This window comes from Thunnus albacares, chromosome 21, assembly GCF_914725855.1.
Source record: "Thunnus albacares chromosome 21, fThuAlb1.1, whole genome shotgun sequence".
Classification (NCBI taxonomy): domain Eukaryota; kingdom Metazoa; phylum Chordata; class Actinopteri; order Scombriformes; family Scombridae; genus Thunnus; species Thunnus albacares.
In genome coordinates this window covers 19,529,455-19,548,723 of record NC_058126.1, presented here as the reverse complement: position 1 = coordinate 19,548,723, position 19,269 = coordinate 19,529,455, and the positions used below count along the sequence as shown (strand labels likewise).

The following is a 19,269-nucleotide window of genomic DNA, read 5'->3' as shown; positions in this document are numbered from 1 at the left end:
CTCAATTAGCAGCATCATGTATCTCATCTTTGAGAGTCCTGGCAAACATCATTTTAATACTGAGATATTGAGTTGTGTGGTTTCAAAGCAATTTGAAGCAATTAACAGTGTTTCAAGGAGACAAAATGCAGAGAAGCAAAAACAGTAGGGAGACCAACTTTTCTGTATTTGATTTTGTAAACAAATGTGTCCAAACCCAGACTAGGATATAGTCTAGCTAAAGATGGTATAGCATGAATACAACCTCTTATCTGCCCAGTAGCCTCATGTTGTGATTCAGCCTAATAAAACTGGAATACATTTCAAATGAAAATCTTTTCAATAGTAGCAGGAATAGGACAAACAAATTGTAAAATTATGCTAAACATGAGCGAACTGCTTTAGCAAGAGGCACAGTGTTGGCAAGTCGTAAGTCAGTGGTAGTGAAACTTCACACTTAACATCACGGTCACCAAATATAACAAACTAAACTGCATGGCAACACAAGTGTAAGAAAAGGCTGTCCAGCAGCAGCAGCAGCAACAGCAGCTGCAGCAGCAGGTGCCCTGAGTGTGACTTCACTCTTCGTTACAATCTCCTCATCCTTTACAAAACACCCACAACATGAAAGCAGCGCTTTGACTGAAAAGACTACGCTCTCTTCTCTGTATGTTAACAAGCAGAGCATGCAGCATCAGGATTACAGTTTGCTTTACTTTTCAATTTCACGTTTTTTTAAACCTGTATTCAACAAGGCAAGCGACTGGTAGACCTCATGAGACAAGCTCTGCTTTGATGAAACTTGTGGCTCAACAGCAGTGAGAACAGTCATTTAGGAGTTATTCATTAACAAAACAGTGATTATATATGATTGTACTTAATTGGAAGTCCTGGTGATTTTTTTTTTGTGGTGTCATACAAACCTTCAGATTACAGTAACCTTCAGGTCACACAAATTTAGTGTGAAAATCTGCATTAGCAGCATTCCACTGTTGACTGCATGTGAACTATGATGGATAGTGTGTTACAAATGCATTGCACTCCAGTGTATTTTTAAAGATCCCCTCCAGAGATGTTTTAAGATGTTATTTAAACACTCTACCTTGAATAATAATTTGTGTCTGATATGGTTTTTCCACAAAAAAAAGTTCAATTATCTTAATCCTGAAAATCCTTAAAATGACACCAAATCCTTCTCCTTCATTAGAAATTCCAGTATCTATAAATATGCAAATTTCAAAAGTTCATTTCATTTCAAAAGTGTAACTGCTGATCACAAGATGTCAGCTACTTCACTGTAAAGTCCATTCTCAGTGTATGTGCACTGGAGGTTTCCACATCACATTTGTGTAAATTTGAACATTGGATCAGGATTGGCTCCAAACTAGTTGTGATATCACAAATAATGCTCATAGGCCCACCCCTTAAAATCTGATTTTCAATCAGCACAGAGAAACTTTCCACTTTCAGCACTGTCAAACTCTGCACATACATTATTCTGCACAGCGAAGCTCAAAGATCCAACTGAAGGAACAAGAAGAAAAACACATTTTTAAGTAGAAGTGGACTTTAAAGCCAGCTACTGTATAAGGTGCAACATTGAGGGAAGCGATAATTCAAATTATCTTCTTATCTTATCAAAGTTTTTTCATCTTGTTTACTAAAGCAAACTGCTAATTTTGCCCTGGACTGCATGGTATTAAACAATGTATCCATGTTTTTATTCTGCTTTTAGGTTCATAGTTAGCTCGTAAACGATGTGAGACTGTTTCACTCACAATTATTTGGGAAGATTAGATTATTTTTTGTCATCCCCTTTTGACCCCAAAGTATTTTCAGTAAAGGAGGGCATGTACAAAAGGGAAGTTACAAATAGCACCATACTAGGTTCCCATCTGTCATAATCGGGAACACACTGGTCTATAATAAACTTACTTCATCCTTTAATGTGCAGTTACAGTGTTCAGGATTCCATGTATGATCCATCAGTTCTAACTAGCAGCAGACTGAATGATCTGGTATCATTATTGTCTTTAAGTGCCTGTTGATGTAGGGACACAAGCCTTGCTTTACAAGATACACAATGTATTACAGTTGATAAATAATGTTCTCAAACTGCAGCTGCAATGCTAATGTAGGATAGAAGCAATTATTTACTTGAGCTGAGGAAATGGGGCCAACTCCTTTATGTCTAATGTCTTGTGGTGGACTCACATCATGCGAGTGTCTTTTCTCCATTCTTATATAGCTTATTCATGTGGGCTTGTGAAACCCAATGAGACATTATTTGTGATGTTGGGCTTTGCAGATACACAGATACATGCCTTGACTAGAGGGAGGCATGTATAAGTAAATGATCCAGTCCGATGCCTCATGTGTAGACTTTGCATGTGCCTCATAATGGCCACTAGGGGGCAGATAGGCCAGCTGTTAGTGACTGAATGAATAGATGGTTGGATGAATGGATGGACCTCTGAGTAGACACAACAATCCTTACAATATCACATGAACACAGGATGCACGGCGACCGGTTTGCCAGCTAAAACAGCAGAGTGATGAGCAGCAGCACTATAAGTTCAAGTGCGCTGGCATTCATTTCAAAGCCCAAGTTTTATCCTGCTCCGTCTCCTTATTGCGTCCACTGTGATTTCTGCCTTTCTCGACGATGCTCGAGGACTCTTGGCCACCGGCTGATGACTTATTCTCCCCCCCAGAGGATCCGCGTTATGAGACTTAGAGTGGGTTAGTGAAATGGCCATTCCCAGAGCTCAGATTGACAGCACATTATTAAAAAAGGTAACACACACACACACACACAGGTGTTCATCCAGACCTTCTTATTCACACACACACACACATCACACACATTCATAACTACAACACAAGGACACACACACTCCCTTTGCCCTGCAAGTGATGAAAAACAGTCTTAGTATAAAGTGCATTATTATACTTTGTCTTGGAGGGGAAAAAATCCATAATGTAATAACGCTGTGAAAAATCTATAGGAATGCAAGGCTATCCCTCCTGAATAGAAAAAAAAATACACAAGGCTGACAGAAAAATGCACCTTGTGCTGTTTTGTAATTTTCTAGACCATTCAACACCAATTCCAAAAGTCTCCTTCCCTCTCGATGTTTTCCCTCGAACCCAGTGAGCATATGGCAGCTCTGCGGAGACAAATTTGTCAAAGATGAAAATTTAATTAAGATTTAATTTCTTTTTACTATGCCCATCAAGTCGTCTGATGCGATAAGGAGATCGATGAATCATCATCCGGAGGGGGTGTGGAGTTGTGGAGGGGGGGGGAGAGCAAGGATGATATGTCGTCTCACAATGGCAATGTGTTGAGAGCGAAGAAGAAGAGCAGGATTTAAAAAGTGATGAAGAAAGAAAAGGATGGCGGAGATAGGAGGGGAAGTGGGCATCACTCTCTGTCACAGCTAACTCAACCTTCTGGGGTGGCTCTGTCTCTCTCGCTTTTCCTCTCTCCCTCTATGTCTCTCACCCCCTTCCAGTCCCTCAGCCTCACTCATTCTCGCTTCCTCCCTCTGTGGAGACAGAAGGAGAGGGATCAGTTTGAGAATTAACTATGGCAGTTCATTTCACTGTCGGGCTGAGGATGCTGAGGAAGATAGAGGTCAGTGGTGGAGGGGGGGGGACGCTGGGTGGCCTCTGAAAAGTTGATATCAAATAGTACGAATGTATCTGGAATTTTATAGTAGTGGCAAAATCCTTAAATAGAACTTTACATTGATATATCGATCTTTTTTTTCTCTAAGCAAACCACCAAACAAAGATGCATTATAGAAGCCCTGGGTTCTATCCTCTAAATTAACTCAAAATGACTAATCTGAATTATATAGTATACCATACATTATAGCATATACTAATATAATAAGACAATTAGCCTGGATGTTTTTGGATAAAGAATAAAATACAGGTCCTGACCGTATTTAAGGCTGTTAAAGTCATTTAATTTGCTTTGCAGAACAAACTGTAAGGTGTTAGGCAATCCCTGCCATGGTACACCAACATAACACCAATTAACAGGCTTGTTTTAATCTGAGGAGTATAGCATGAAGTGACTGGATAAGTAACATGCATCATTACAGAGTTAGTGTGAATGTGATTTTTGGACAATGCAACAATGTGTATTGCCATCTTCAGGTTCCTGAGCTTTATTATAATAAATAATGCTCTGACCTGTGCAGGTATTTGTGGTCATGGATCTAGTGTGACACTGTAGCCTAATACAGTGGTTCTCAACCTTTTTGGGCCCAAAAGTCAAACCAGAATCACAGGGCACACCAACTCACAGTAGTCAATTATGCAGATTGTCTCAAATGTCATGATTACATTGTCATTAAAGATATTTCCACTATATGACACACTGACATATGATTAAAGATGACAGGCAGCAATGACATCACTCATCAAAAATATGTAGGCCTATTTATATGAATCAGTACAAGAGCTTGCAAAACAAGTGTGCTACACATTATTGTTCAGATTAAATAAGAACAGCAAAAATAATTATGATTATTACGATAAGCCAATGTACATTATGATTTGACAATGACATCAAGGCCTGTGACTGATGCAGTGAGAAAACAAGGCCTTGCTGATGTGCAATCAGAGATTGCAGAAACATAGATGAGAGAATGGTGCAATGTCAACAATAGCACAAGCAGCACTTTTATGTGGAAGTAATAGGCATCTGATTAACAAGTGCAGATATTGTACAGAATTTGTATTTAACTCTTATCTGGATTAGACAAGTGGCATGCTCATATCACCAGCACCTGTTATAATCATAATCCAGAATTTACAGACTGTGAGAGGAGGGATGAGAGAGACAGAGAGAGAGAGAGTAAAGCTCTGGTGATACAAAATAGACTGGGCAATCAGAGCAACCCTAATCTTTCATGGCTTTAGGGTGGAATTGAACTTTCAGTTTACAAACATACTAGCTGATGTATTATGTGGCTATATCAGGACAGGATTAGTGGACTGGAGTACTGAAAACTCGCTATTAACGTAGTTGTCTCAGTAACATCACAACTTCAGGGAGGGAGAGGGCGGGAATTACCTGAATTTATCTGTGGAAGGAGTACTTTGTTTTCAAGAGCCTCTTCAGCTTACTTGGCAGCACTGTTTGCATCAGCTGGCATTAGTGACGTTAGCTAACATAACTTTTCACTGCAGATCACGCTCTCAGGTTGAGGGCTACTGACATCTCCAGACAGTCCAAATAACTCAAGATAATTTTCTTACTGTCTGTTGCCAGTTTTTTTTCTCTTTTTTCTTGATGTGGACTGTCTTCCTTGTATCATAAAATAGATGGAGTCATTCATAAGATGTTGCTAGCAGCTCATTATGTGCATCCTGACATTTGATGTGCAGCTATATAATTATCCCCCCTCCTGTTACCAAAATTGATGTGAGAATGTGGAAGGAGGATGTATCAGGTTTATAAAAAATGAATTGGTTGTTGTAAAATTCCATGGTACACTTGATATTGCTTCACAGCATTCTGGTTGAGAACCACTGGTTTAATAGCTAGCTAACCACTTAGCCTAAGCCAAAAAACATGCAAGCAAAATTTAGCAAACAAATTTAATGAGCAGCAGAGCCGACGAGAGCAAAACAGTTTAGAGGCTTAGAAATTGCATTTACAATTTGTAAACTGCATTATAATGTTCCACTGAAAAGTTGTGTCCTGCTTGGGTCCTGGTGCTTGCATGTGTTTGTGTTGTTGCAGACAGTGGAGTTTTGTTTGATTTATGTACGACAGCAAAACTCTCCCCTTAAAGGCATAGCGGGACAGACCAGACGTACAGGGTACAGGCAAAGTAGATGCTAGATCACACAGGGTCATCTGCTAATGCAGAAACAGGGAGGGTCATTATTTAAAAGACCGGTGTGTAGTATTTAGTGACATCTAGGGATGAGGTAGCAGATTACAACAAACTGAATGCCACTCCCCTCCCTTTCCCCTTCCAAGTGTGTAGGAGTGGCGGTGAAACTTGCAAAAAAACGCGAAAAGCCCTCTCTCGAGCCGGTGTTTGGTTTTTCAATTCTGGGCTACTGTAGAAGCATGGTAGTGCAACATTGCAGGCTTCACAAAAGAGGACCCACCCCTTATGTAGATGTAAAGGGCTCATGCTAAGTGAACGAAAACACAACAAGTCTTATTTTCAGGTGATTATGCACTGATTAAAACATACTTATGAATATTATATTCCATTTCTGCCAAGTTTGTTCTGTTAGATGCCACTAAATTCTACACACTGCACCTTTAAAGCTGCTTGACAAGATTTTTGACTTATTACAAACGACAGTCTAACTTGCTGATTTCTATTTTAGAGGATATAAACTAAGTAATGAAAACATGACTTTGCCATATTATGCACATTATCTACACACAAACTCGTTACTGCAGATTACCAATTTTATAGTAATCAATCCAATTAAATATGCATTCTGACTTCACTCAGGATATATTTTATATGTGCAAATTCCAGTGAAACAGAAACACAGATGCAGTTGCTGTAACAAAGAAACCTTTGAAGGTCGTGACCTGTCTGTACATGGCGACATAGACAGTGAAGTTATGTAAGGGACATGTGGCCTTGCTGCATGGTGACAACCTTGTGAATGTTCAAGTGTTGAGTTGGATGATGGCTGTTATGGCAACAATAAGAAGACATCCTTCCACACACCTGCTTTCATTACTGTTTTATGATGGTCACACAGTTTTAAATGATGTGCATAACCTTTGGTTTGTTGAGGGTTTTGCAGAAGAGGATTTTTTTGTGGAGAGTTTTGACTGAAATGAACTAACTAAATAATATCTCTTAGTAGTGAAACAGGGTTCCTTTTCATTTTTTTAAAATTTTGCAAATTATTTTATTTGGGAAATGTAATTTTCTCCCAGTGACACATAATGTTTAAGAAATTAATTCTTCATTTGTTATGTCTGCAGTTTGATAAAATGAGTAGAATTCCTTGTCATGGCTGGATTAGGAGACACTTGTTCAGACTTAGCTGAATCCAGAGTTTATGCATCTCCTTTGATCAAAGCAGTAAAAGGCATGGACATGCAATGGATTTAACTGTAATGATTCATCCCCTGCCTGGAAAGAAGATCCACATCAGCCCTCCTCCGTCCCAATAAAAACCCTACGTCTCCTGTGTCCAAGTCGAGCATGAAAAGAAGCACTGTCACATCAGGAGGTGGCTGTCACAATAACAGCAAATATTATTTTATATGACTTACAAATTGCATTTTTCTGCTGTTGTTGTCTAATTAGTGTACATTAATTCCAAACTACCAGATGCTACAGCCTTATTATCAGTCCTGTAGTCCAACTGGGAGGAACTGATCACAGAAATGTGACCAAACACACACACACACACACACACACACACACACACACACACACGTATAATGCCTCACACTCATTTGCACAGACACACAAATTCAGATTTTTCTGATTAATCCTCTCTCTTGCACAGAGGAAGTCGGTTTCTATACATATTACAATGGCAGGAACAAATCCCACAGGAACTGATAATGCCACTGCAGAATAAATCTCATTCTATTGTGACTGAATGCAAACAACCATTATGTATATGGGTCTCTAAGATCTGCTCCCTGTATTAAGTTATTGAAATAGATTCAGATTTGACTGGAATATTTTTACAAACATATAGGGAGCTGCGTTGAAAAATGTGTTGTTTTTAAACACATTTATTATAGTTATGAGTCCTTGGTAACATTATTAACTACTTTACATACTGCTTTACTGGACTAATACAACACTAATGTAATCATATTACACATGTGCCAATACACGTGTTCCCCCCAAAAAATAATGTTGATGCTTTAAAAAAAAAAAAAAAAAAGCCTTTTTTTTATTTTTGCCTCACCATCATTTGATAAAACAGAAGTTATTTATTTTGAGCATCATTCCTCTTTAAATCTTAACACAGTGAGCCTTGTGAGACAGACAGCTCTGTGTAAAATGTGAGTTTTATTCAGGCTCACAGCTCTACTGTGCATTCAATTAGTGCCATGTGTTTATGCATCTACAGACATAAACGTGCTCGCCTGCGTGCACATAGCTTTACCTCTACCTTCTCCCTCTCTCTGACACACAACACCCACTCATTTATGTTTGTGTTCCTTGTTCCACTTCTATTTGAATTTCCATTTTACCCCCATTCTCTTTCTTTTTTCCTTTGTAAAACTCATCGCCTGTTGTTTTGCATCCTCTCATTCTGTTGCTCCTCCTGCCCTTCTTCCCCACCAAATTTTTTTCTTCCCCCTTCTTCTTCTTCCTCTCTGCCTCCGCCTGTTCTCGCTCCATCTCTCGGTTTTGTTTCATGCTTGTGTTTCTATCTCTCTCCCCCACAACACCCCCAACCACCCCAGAGACCGAGCTTGTTTACTCTGTCTTTTCCACATCTCGGCTCGGTGCAGCTGTGACGGTAATCTTTCTTTCAAATATTTGTTTCTTCCATCTCCAGATTTTTTCTTCGCCTTCCCCGTTGCCGCCACCACCACCACCGATGTACACCTCATTCAGTCCCTGAAATCTTAAACTGTGCTTCTTCCTACTTGGCTCCTGGGCACTTTAAGACTTGCCACCTCCAATTCGGATCTACACATTGAGATTGAGCGAGCGAGCCGGGCACTCCGGCGAGGCAAGCCGAAATTTTGCTCCTGAGGAATTCAATCAAGTTGCATTCCGTGCGCTTGTGTTTTGGCAGCCTTTCCGCTGCTAACCAGTTAGCAATGCCTGTCACCATCACTGGGTTCTGTATAGCCAAAGAGCTCCAGATGATGATGGATTGCTATAAAAATGATGGCAGCCAGGGAAAGTAATTACCAACTTTGCCTGCGGTGGAAATTCAGCAGATAAGACCCTTTCCAGAGTAGTCCAGGTAGCACCAAGGCAAACAGGTGACACACATCGAAGGTCAAAGCCAAATGGATACTGACAGAAACAATGTCATGACATCCACAATCACACACACAAACAAACACGTGCAATCTGACTTCCACATCAACAAACGAATGTTCTCTTGACAGTAGCATCTAGGAGCCAAATTTGACCAAGATGTCCTTTCTCTCTCTACATGTACAGACACACTGAGGGTGAATAAATGACAGATTGGATTGTTCAGTAAGGAAATAGGATGCATGCCTAAGATTTAAAGCTCATAGATCCATGGGAGAACATGTTTATTATGGGTTTTTGATCCATTAGTAAGGTTACAGTAATGGTCTTAGATGGATGACAGCATAACTGAGCTGAACCAGTGAAGGATGAACATCAAGCACAACCACACACAGCCCCGTAAAGAGAGATTTATTGTAAATCAGTTGATGCCTCACAAGACTCAGGCTGTACTCTACTGTATTTTCATGCCCACATTTGTGTGTGTGCGGTCTGTCGCATGTGCTGACCCCACGTGCGTACAGATCATGTTCATCGAATCACACACCCCTCGGAGATCACGTTCACCACCCAGCGACTCGCAACCGTGATCCCAGCACAACTCATAAAAATCAATGGAGCACACTGTCAACATAAGCAGCTCCTAATGCTCTTCCTGTGCGATAGGACAAAATTAGATTGCAGCCATGCCCCGTAATGGCAGGGCCGGGCTGGTGAAGGGGATTGGAAAAGACGGTGATTGAAAATTAATCGAATGACCCGACATGGGATCCTGGACATCTGCTCGAACCCCACAGTTTGTTCATAAAGCAGCGAATAATTGCACTGACAGGCCATGGACGCTCCAGATCGTGACCTGGAAGACAAGGTTATTTGGCCTTGGACTAGTCAAAACTGACAACGTGTGATTTGTCAAATGAGTAGTCATTTAGGTAACAGTTTGAATTACAAATGATGCGTTTTTTAAGTACATTATATTCACATCATAACTGCATAGGCAAGTGTCACACAACTGTGAGGTATCATGAATAAGTAGATTAACACATTAGAAGTCAATTACATGCAACATCTGTTTCATAATGCGTAATTAAAATAAGTACATTGTTCCATGCCTTATTCATAACAATGTAACCAATATTCACTGTGCATGGTGTGATGGGTTTTATCACTTGTGACTTGTGCTTCTCATCTTTTAGCTGAAGGCAAACAGCAGTCACATACAGCAAATATTTTCTCTGTGTAAACACTGTTAGAAAGAATGTTTCTTATTCTCTCTGCTCAAACTGTGAACTTACAGTTTGGTGACGCACACTAACACTAGCAAGTCTCTCTGTCTCTCTCTGGCTCTCTATCTGGTTTTATATTTATATCCCTCTCCATTTAATGTAGTGGGTCCACTGCTAATCTTCTAGACTAGATGTAGATAGGGCCTGCGTATTATTGCACTGTCAGCTACTCAACTAGGCCCTTTTTAGCACTGCATTACTTTATTTTTTTTTCTTTTAGAGTTGTTCAGTTAAACAGCTAAAACTGAACTGGAACAACTTCATATAATGCATGTTTGGCTACAGGAATGTATGTGCATATATATTTACAGCTTGCTGTCATGTCATTGGCTGAAATCATTTATCTAAATGAATTAAAATGATACATTTAATCAGATTTCACACAAGTATGCCTGCATATGGCTTGATCATATCTGTAGTATTAGTATAAATGACAATATACAGTACTGTGCAGAAGTTTTAGACACTAAAAGTAAAGTGAGGATGCTTTTGATATAGGTTTTGTTCATCAATTAACTTCCAACAAAGTTCAGTAAAGAGAAAAAAACTAAATCAAATCAATATTTGGTGCTGACTATGCTTCAGCTGTACAATATGTATTGTCATTTCAATAAATATTGGCATTATCCTTCAAATATCCATAATCAATCACTACAGGTACATGCACAATACATAATTTCACATTATTTAAAAAACAGAATGTGGGCACCTCACACATACTTGAAACCATCCCATGATATGACATGATGGAGATGGAAAATATGTTGAGAGATATATGAGTAAAACATTATTTGTGTGAGGTTTTTCTACACAAATAATGTCAAATGTCACTCAATGGGACATAAACTTCATTTTGATTAATTTCTCATGTGTGATCAATTGTATCATTCTTTGTATTTCATTGAAGACATCATTGTATATCCACGTTCTTTTAATTTTATCCTTTATTATGAAGTACTTTGTTTGGATAAAGGTGCTACAATTTTTTAAATCAGTATATTTGTTTTAAAATCAATGCTGCTTAATCAAAGTGAACATGGTGATTAAGGTGATTCAGATCGCCCTTGCCCTCGTCCTTCCTGTCTCTTGGTTAGCATCTGCCCACCCTCTTGAGGTTTGAGATCCATTATGCTCCGCCTCCATACAGTATGTCAGCATAGCCTCCTGCACTTCACAGCTCTCAGACAGGTCACAGATTTGGCTCTTAAATACATCTGGCAGGCAGAGATCAGAGAGAGAGAGAGTGATTGAATGACAGGAGTTTGATCAAAGTCCACGTACACAAACACACGCACACATTCAGGAAATCCTCATGTTTCCCCTGAGCACTTGGAGATATTTTGTGACGGCTCCATTAGATGAAAAGCCTCACCAAAAAAAATCCTGCACAGATGCCTGCTTGCCTCCTTAGCTTCCTCAGCCTTAGGTGTGGCAGTGAGCGGATGACGAGAGGGATGCGAGCTAGAGAGGAAGAAAGCACCCTTTTTATTTAATTTCTTCTTCTCTAGTTTACGTGGGCTGATTTCTCCTATTGCCCAGCATGCTTCCCCTTCCTATGGTGAAGGGGGGGGTTGTTTGTTTTTATGGGCAGACTGCCTTATTGAGGGCAGGGGGTAGAACAAATAGGAGGGAGGGCCTCCGTTCAAACGGATGATTAGAAAAAGTGGAGCTGGCGTCTATGTCCTGAAAGCAAAGCATTCCTCTGAAGCCAGTGCCGTCCGAAAATACACCGCCGGTGTGTTCACGTGTCTTTGAAGAAAATGGATTCAAAAAGAGAAAAACGGCAAAGTGTTTGCTAAAATTGCCTGTGCCCGACGGCGTCTGAAACAGCCACAGATGTGAATGTGTGCGTCATTCATATTTACAGACCAAATTAATACCCAAACCAAGATGACGGTGGTTGGTTCAGATGGTGAAATGATCGGCGCGAGAAGTCTGTGAATGTCTCAATCCCCTCAGATCCACAGCCAGCTAACGTCCTGGTGTGGGAGAGATCTGGTCACCATGGGGATGAGACAGACTGTATTATCTGCTCAGTTGCTGTCTGGCACAAGGGATTGCTTGATGGAGGGACGGACAGGCAGGCAGCAGGATAAGACATGTCTTCCTTCAGCGTCGGAGGCAGAGTTTGCTATATGATGCCATTTGATGTGTTGTGTGTGTGATTGTGTGCCTGTGTGCATGAGAATTCTGTGTTATGTGCCTTTGACAAGACATATTTTTGAAAAACTGATGTGCTGAGCAGCGTCTTATAACAGTGTGCAACTTTTTAACTTTAAAATAACTAAAATCACAACAGTCTGTGAGCCTGTTGTGTCCACAGAAATTGTTTTTTTCAGTGATTCTGGTACATTTTTGGTGTGCGAGAGAGAGAGAGGGCAGTAATAACCTTCTCTGGCACTACCAACCGCAGGGACATCAAAGCAGAAATAATGGAGGAAACCAGAAGAAACCAAAGAACACTGATGCTAAACATGCAACAGACGACACTCTCACATCATGGGGAACACCAGCATTGCTTTCCCGTTTCATCCTCTGCCTTGACTATACCTGTGCTGGCTACACAGATGCCGGAGAGCCTCAGACTGTTTGTCATTTGAAATGTATGCAGCTCATAAAGATGAATCATAATAATTGGTGTGGGAACTCAATCAAATGCAAGGGATGATGGCAGGACTAACATTATACTTCTAGTCTCATGGAGAAATGTTGCAGTTGTTGTCTAAAGTCTGTTTTAATTTTTTTTTTAATGTTTTAAATGCATGTAAGTCAGTTTTCTGCCTTGATTTAAGTTGTTCTTTCTCTCTTCCTCTGTTGCAGGTATTCCCAATAACATTGGTCCAGTTAGTAAGTAAACAGTCACAAAGGAACTATAATGAATGCTTAATGCTTTGCTTTGCCTATTATGCCACCCTTCACCATACAACTCTGAGCATCCACTTAGTGCCAAGTGTTCATTTCTGATTCCAATCAATCTTCCTACAAAGGATTACTCACCAATAGTTAACGAACCTTTTTTTTAGAAGGGAGAAAGATGAGCAATAGCTTGAGGCAATATTGTCGTGATGCAGGCATATTAATTTATTATATCCAGGCTCAATTCAACCAGATAACACTTGCCTGGCCCTGCATGCCGAATGTCATTTGTTTTTTCCCCTCCTTCCATGCATTATAAATAAATAGCATCTAGACTTTATTAAAGTGCCAAGACCTTTCTGGCAGTATAATGTCACAGGAGGTCATTTTAATATAAACCGCAAGCGCCTCGGCTGGTATTATCTTTGTCAACCAGTAGCCCCTCAGGAGGAGGAGGAAGAAGAGAGGTGCCATGTCTCAGGTTACCGCTGCCTGGAAGGCCGTGTGATGCAGGAACCATAGGACTGTACTGAACAAGTCAAAGTGCATTCACAGCCTGACTCTGTTCTCCTCAATCTTTTTTCTTATTGCCCTGTTCTTATTGAGCATCCTCTGTACCCAGAGCAGCAGATTGATTACCAAAATGCCCCTTCCCTGTCTGATCCTGGACCTACATACACTGCCTGGGGGTTAAAGAGACATGCAAGTTTTTGATAAACTGGCCCCAATGATTGACATATTTGCCAAATGATTATACACACAGCAGATGCCTAAGTCTTCTATAGCTGCAATGTGGTTGGCACTTGTGCTCCATGCTAACACTTTGGCACTGGTAAGAGTGATAGAAGTCCACTAGTTTCATCTTAAGTATGAAGACTGACATTAAGTTGTACGAAGCGAATGGCAGCTTTCATGAAATTGTGTATAAATTTAGGTATATATTAAAAAGAGGATACATTATGAAGTCAGTAGAGTTGATGTAGACAAGATTATCTGCTACTGTAGCTTTAAACAATGGGCCTCGTTTTTGTATTTACTTACTTTTTTTCAGTGACATACGAGTGTACCATATTGGATTCAGCAGACCGTCATAACTGCACAAACTTGTCATAAATTACTAATTTTAACCTGATGAAATGACTCATGTGAAGAAATCTGTTTGTATGGATAGTTCTTGCTTGAGGCCCAAGTCATATATTGTGTAAATTTCACTAATAAAAATTCACTAAGATAAGTACAGATTACCTCCCATTTACCTAAAGATCTGAGTTTTAAGTGCTGATTTTCAATATAAAGCTAGTGGCTTACTTTCAACTCAAAGCCCAAGCCAGGTTTTACTAAGGGACACATGCACACCCGTCTTGTTTACATCATTTGCGAGCTAAGTCGACCTTTGGGCAAGTTTCCCAAAACATGTTGTGAAAGCCACAGTGTGGAAACAGATTGTTCCCAGGTGGTATTTAATCAGGCTTTAGAGGGATAGATTGCACAGAAAGTGAACACTGGCTGTAAAGTCTAATGCTATGTCAGAGTCAGAAATGGACATGTGGCCAAGAAGACCAAACAACCCTCCCAAAGTTCCACTGCTTGCTTCCTTCACCACCTCCTCACATCTTAGACATTATGCATACCTTTGACTCCATGCATGGCCTGACTTGAGATAAGTGTGTGTGTGTGTATGTGTGTGTGTGTGTGCATGCTCTTCATACATGTTGTATATACATATTGTACATATTCACTGCTGCACATGAGTCCTCTCTGTCCCATCCAAATGCCAGGCCAGACCATGTCCAAAGGCTGTCCTCAAATGCTTTATGGAGAGAGTGTGCATGCTGATAATGTGTGTGGTTGTGTGTGTGTGTGTGTGTGTGTGAATGTGTTGGGAGGGGGGTGGGGGGCGATCTAGAAAGGACACTCTGACAAACCAAAGTCTTCACTTCTCATCCAGATTGGCCCAAAGGGATTTAGAGTTCTCACGGGTAGCTGTCTCCTTGCAGCACAGACAGCAGCCTCCCACAGCAGAACTGGCATAACACGAAATACTAAATACTCTGACTTTTATAAAATCACACGGAAGAGGATGAGGCTGTTTTCAGTACAAACACAAACCAAGTTAACATCTGCATCATTGATAAAGTAAGAACAGAGTGGCCAAAAAAAGGTTAGGATGTCCTTGAGGTTGTTAAACGGACTAGAAGCAATGCTAATGTGGGGGGAAAAAAAGAGACCACTGCACTTTTCATGTTGTTGTTTGAAGGTAATTGAATTCCTTATTGACTTTTCTCAATTCTATTTCAAGTTTATTAAGCCAAGCAGAATTGCCTAATGCGGACCATTAAAGTGAAATTAATATTTAAAAAAACAATTCTGGCTCTGCAAGATTGCATTTCATTATGGGTATGGCATTGATTAAAATCCGTCAGCTCTCATTTAGTTCGCCTTACCTGAATATTCCCCATAACAAAATAATTAATGGCACCCAGATGTGTATTACATCCAATCAATCGCCAACACAGAATAATTAAAAAATGAACTTACGTTACCAATTAGACATTCTGGATCTGAACAGTGTGGTTTGCTCATGTGTTTTATTTTCATATCAAATAGTGCATACTGTGTGCTATCGTCATAATTTAATTGTTCATATTGTCGCAAGTCAGTTTTGTTTTGAGGAAACAGCTTCACCACAAAATGCTTAAGAAAAAGAAAAGACATGAATTCAGATAAAAAACAACAAGCAATTCACAATTTTTAAGAGTGGAGCTGTGGTGCGCCCTCTTTATTTGATAATCTGTCATTTTCAAAGAGCCTCTCAACGACTGACTCAAGTGACTTTAACCCACTGGAGACGCAGCAGTCATCACCGATGCCAGAATCCCCACACTGGATCAGTTGTGAAACATTTTTGGCGGGATTAAAAATGAAAGGAAAGGATGAGACAAGAGATACTGCATGATAGTCTTTTGTTCAAGCGGTTTTGAAATCAATGAATGGCAATGCTAGGGGGTTTAGAAGTGATTGTCACAGCGAGTAGACATGCCAAGCCCAAAGCTAATGTATTATTTAATTCCAATGCAGTAAAAAAAAATGTTTGAAACAAATTAGCCCATGCGTAAAAAGACATTTCTAAAATGATTTGGCCTTATAACCAGCAGTCATGTTCTCTATTCACATGTAGTTAGGGTAATAGGCTTCGTGCCAAGACACCACTGGATGTTAATTACCCAAGATTGCATGATTCATGGAGTCAATAGCAAAAGGACAGAAAGATCAAATGAAGAGATGAAGGGGCATGATGAGGAAACTTATCCGTATTCGTCCCTTTGCTTGAGTCCTCTCCATTTCCAACCGCAAAGTATTTCCCTGACACGGAAATACCGACTTGTATGTAATTATGAGGTTATGCTACCCACAGCAGTCCGTCATTCCAAGTCCCAACACCTGCCATTATTTATTCATTGTTATTCCTCCACCAGAAATACACTGTAATTAGATATTGATTACATAGTCAATGTGATGAATTAAACAAAATGCCCCCCTAACGTCTTAATTTGCTATACATAGTTTAGACTCGCTTGCATAAACCATGACTCAAATACTAAGTTTAAAAGGGTTTTTATCTTTTTTCTTCAGTTCTTCACTCATCATTGCCATTGCCATAAACATGTGCATACACAGCAAGCCCATGGAAGTCACACAAATTACATACAACGTCTCTCCAATGTCCTTAATGGGTCTTTGGATGCATTCTCTTTGCTCGTCCATGTCAGCCCTGCCCCATTGTATTTGCTGTTTCCTGATTTACTGATTTAAGTCATGCTGGACATGTTCGTGTCTCCAGTTGTGTGTGTCCACTACCACGTAGTCCCCACCCTAGACTATCTGTAAAGTGCATCACACAAGTGCACATGAATAACTCCTGGTTTCTCTCAATTGCACGCAGTTCGGCCGAATGTCTCATCTCTAGGTGTCGCTAACCGAAAAGAAGGTAGGCATCTAAGATTATGCAACAACTATGTTTTTTCACAGATTCATTGATCTCGGGGTGTAGAAGCAAAAAAATGACTCTTTGGTAGATAAAAGCATTTGTTCGTAGTAACTTACCCCTTCCAAGTCTTGGTATCTTTTTGACAAACCAAAAAAACATCCTCAGTTTGCTTGTCTTCTGCTCATTATAAAGGTTTTTGGCTCCTCAGTGGAGGCTTGAGTACTCATGGGACACTCATGTTGCAACATGCTGGAGTGCCGTGCATTATCCTCTCAAACAATGTGTGCACGGTACATTTATACACACACTCTACTACTTTTATTGGCCATAAAGCTTCCAGGGATTCTCAGTCCTATCTTAGCGCATCAGGAAGAAAAGCAGGAGAGGCTTCACAGTGGTTTTATGCAGATCGATGTTAGGCTCATCTCAGCTTAATCCATTGCGCAGATGTGATGTGCAGCCACCTCGCAAACAACTAGCACACAACCACTCAGCTCTGTGTTTCCATGACTGCAGCCAAGCGTATGTGTCAGGGGCTTATGTCTCCCAGTACAATGGCAGAGGCTGGGCCTATTATTTCTTTTTCCCACTGTTTGTTTTATGACCGGAAAGGAATCGAGGGATTGATGTGTTCACTGCTAGCCAGTTTCCTTACCCATGCTCCTGTGCACAAATTTATAGGGAAAATTCTTGGCTGGCCTCCACCGAGGTGGAGAGTAGTTTGTCAGGGGGTAGTTTCTGTCTAGAGAAACATACACACGAGCTTTTGAATTATACAAAGCACTTGTTAATGAAATGAAGCATAAAAGAAGGACCATAATATTTGAATTGTTCGGCATCTAAGGCATTTGTAACAGATGCTGCTACATGCAGCCAACTTCACTTGGCAATGTCACTCCTTATTTCCCAATGCCATCATTCATTGTTATTGCGTATGTTTCTTTCGTTTTTATTGTTACATTTATTATTAAGCCTGATGCTCAGTATTCTTAATTCTCTGACATTACATGTTTTATGTTTAATTGCAATATCATGTTTTTTTTTTTGTTTGTTTGTTTCTTCTTTTAATTTGTCTAGTAGCTCCTCAAGTTGCATTGTCCACTGCCCCTTCTGTCCACATTGCAAACAGCAAGCGAGGTAGGAGCTCTGGTATTCATACATTGCCCCCCAGATAACACCCAAGCTTCCTCACTGTATGAACTGATGTCTCTGTTTAACTGTAAGCCCCTTAACCCTGCAGCACTAACCCAATGTTAGAGCACTCTGTCTTCATATCTCAAGCTCAGTGCTGGACTGATGGCTTTCACTGTACAGGGCACATTGAGGATTCATTCGTCTATGGAATTGTTTCTAAACACTATAAAAGTCCCTTGGAATCATATCTTTTTCAGTGCAAATAAAGTGGGTGAGACTACAACTATTTTTGGGGAACGTGTTTCCGAGATCCGAGACTTTTTATTCCCCATGCGTGCATGATTTATGACCTCAGCCCATTTCTGAAAAGGGGAGATTATTTGTCTTCTGAGAGTATGTCTGCAAGAGTGAGGCATCTAATGTAGAAGATCTTAGCTTACACTCGGTCAAGACTTACCGCTTTAGGTGAAAGGTAGAGTGGACTAGACTGCTTCTCCTTCATTTCCAAGCCTTGTCGGGTTGTTAGTGAGTGGACAGAGAGACCTGACCTCAATACAGATCCTTAATAACCACAATCCTTTGGACGAAAGCCCCATCCGCCAACCCCCCCATTCTGGATCTGTGAGTGGGCTTTCTGTCCAAACGGCTGCCAGTGAGGCTTAAGGGTCACATCTGTCTGCTCTGTGACACATGGTGTCAGCGGTCACTCAGCACGGCGGACTGATCTTCACTTGGAGAGAGCTGAGCTGAGGCTGCACGCTTCCCATCCTGCACCCCTTAAGGCAGGGCTGCCAGTGAGTATCATAGACTGCAGCATGAGGTTTCACATATTCTCTAAGTTAGGTTGTAACTCTGTAATTCTACAAACCTTTAAAAACAACTACCCAGCTATTTTAGAAATATTGGATGAGTTAAGGGTTTCTCAGATTTGGAAATTATGCATTTCATTACAGAGGGTTGTGATATGAAGCGCCATTAAAAGTTCCATCTCATCCTCTTTTCCCGTTACTTCAAACCAAATCAACCATGACGTTCAAGAGATCAATTAGACAATAAT

At 40.3% G+C, this 19,269-nt stretch overlaps 1 protein-coding gene across 6 annotated transcripts in view; it reads left to right on the top strand.

Annotated features, from left to right (window-relative positions):
- The window catches only part of ntng1a (netrin g1a), a 107,319-nt gene that overhangs the window by 74,614 nt on the left and 13,436 nt on the right, over nucleotides 1–19,269 (top strand). For 3 of the 6 annotated variants that reach the window (XM_044340216.1, XM_044340219.1, XM_044340215.1), the window contains exons 5-7: nucleotides 13,055–13,081; nucleotides 17,034–17,078; nucleotides 18,156–18,215. In XM_044340216.1, the coding sequence (XP_044196151.1) occupies nucleotides 13,055–13,081; nucleotides 17,034–17,078; nucleotides 18,156–18,215 (132 nt within the window). The remainder of the gene's footprint in view (nucleotides 1–13,054; nucleotides 13,082–17,033; nucleotides 17,079–18,155; nucleotides 18,216–19,269) is intronic. The other 3 variants (XM_044340220.1, XM_044340218.1, XM_044340221.1) reach the window with 2 other exon arrangements.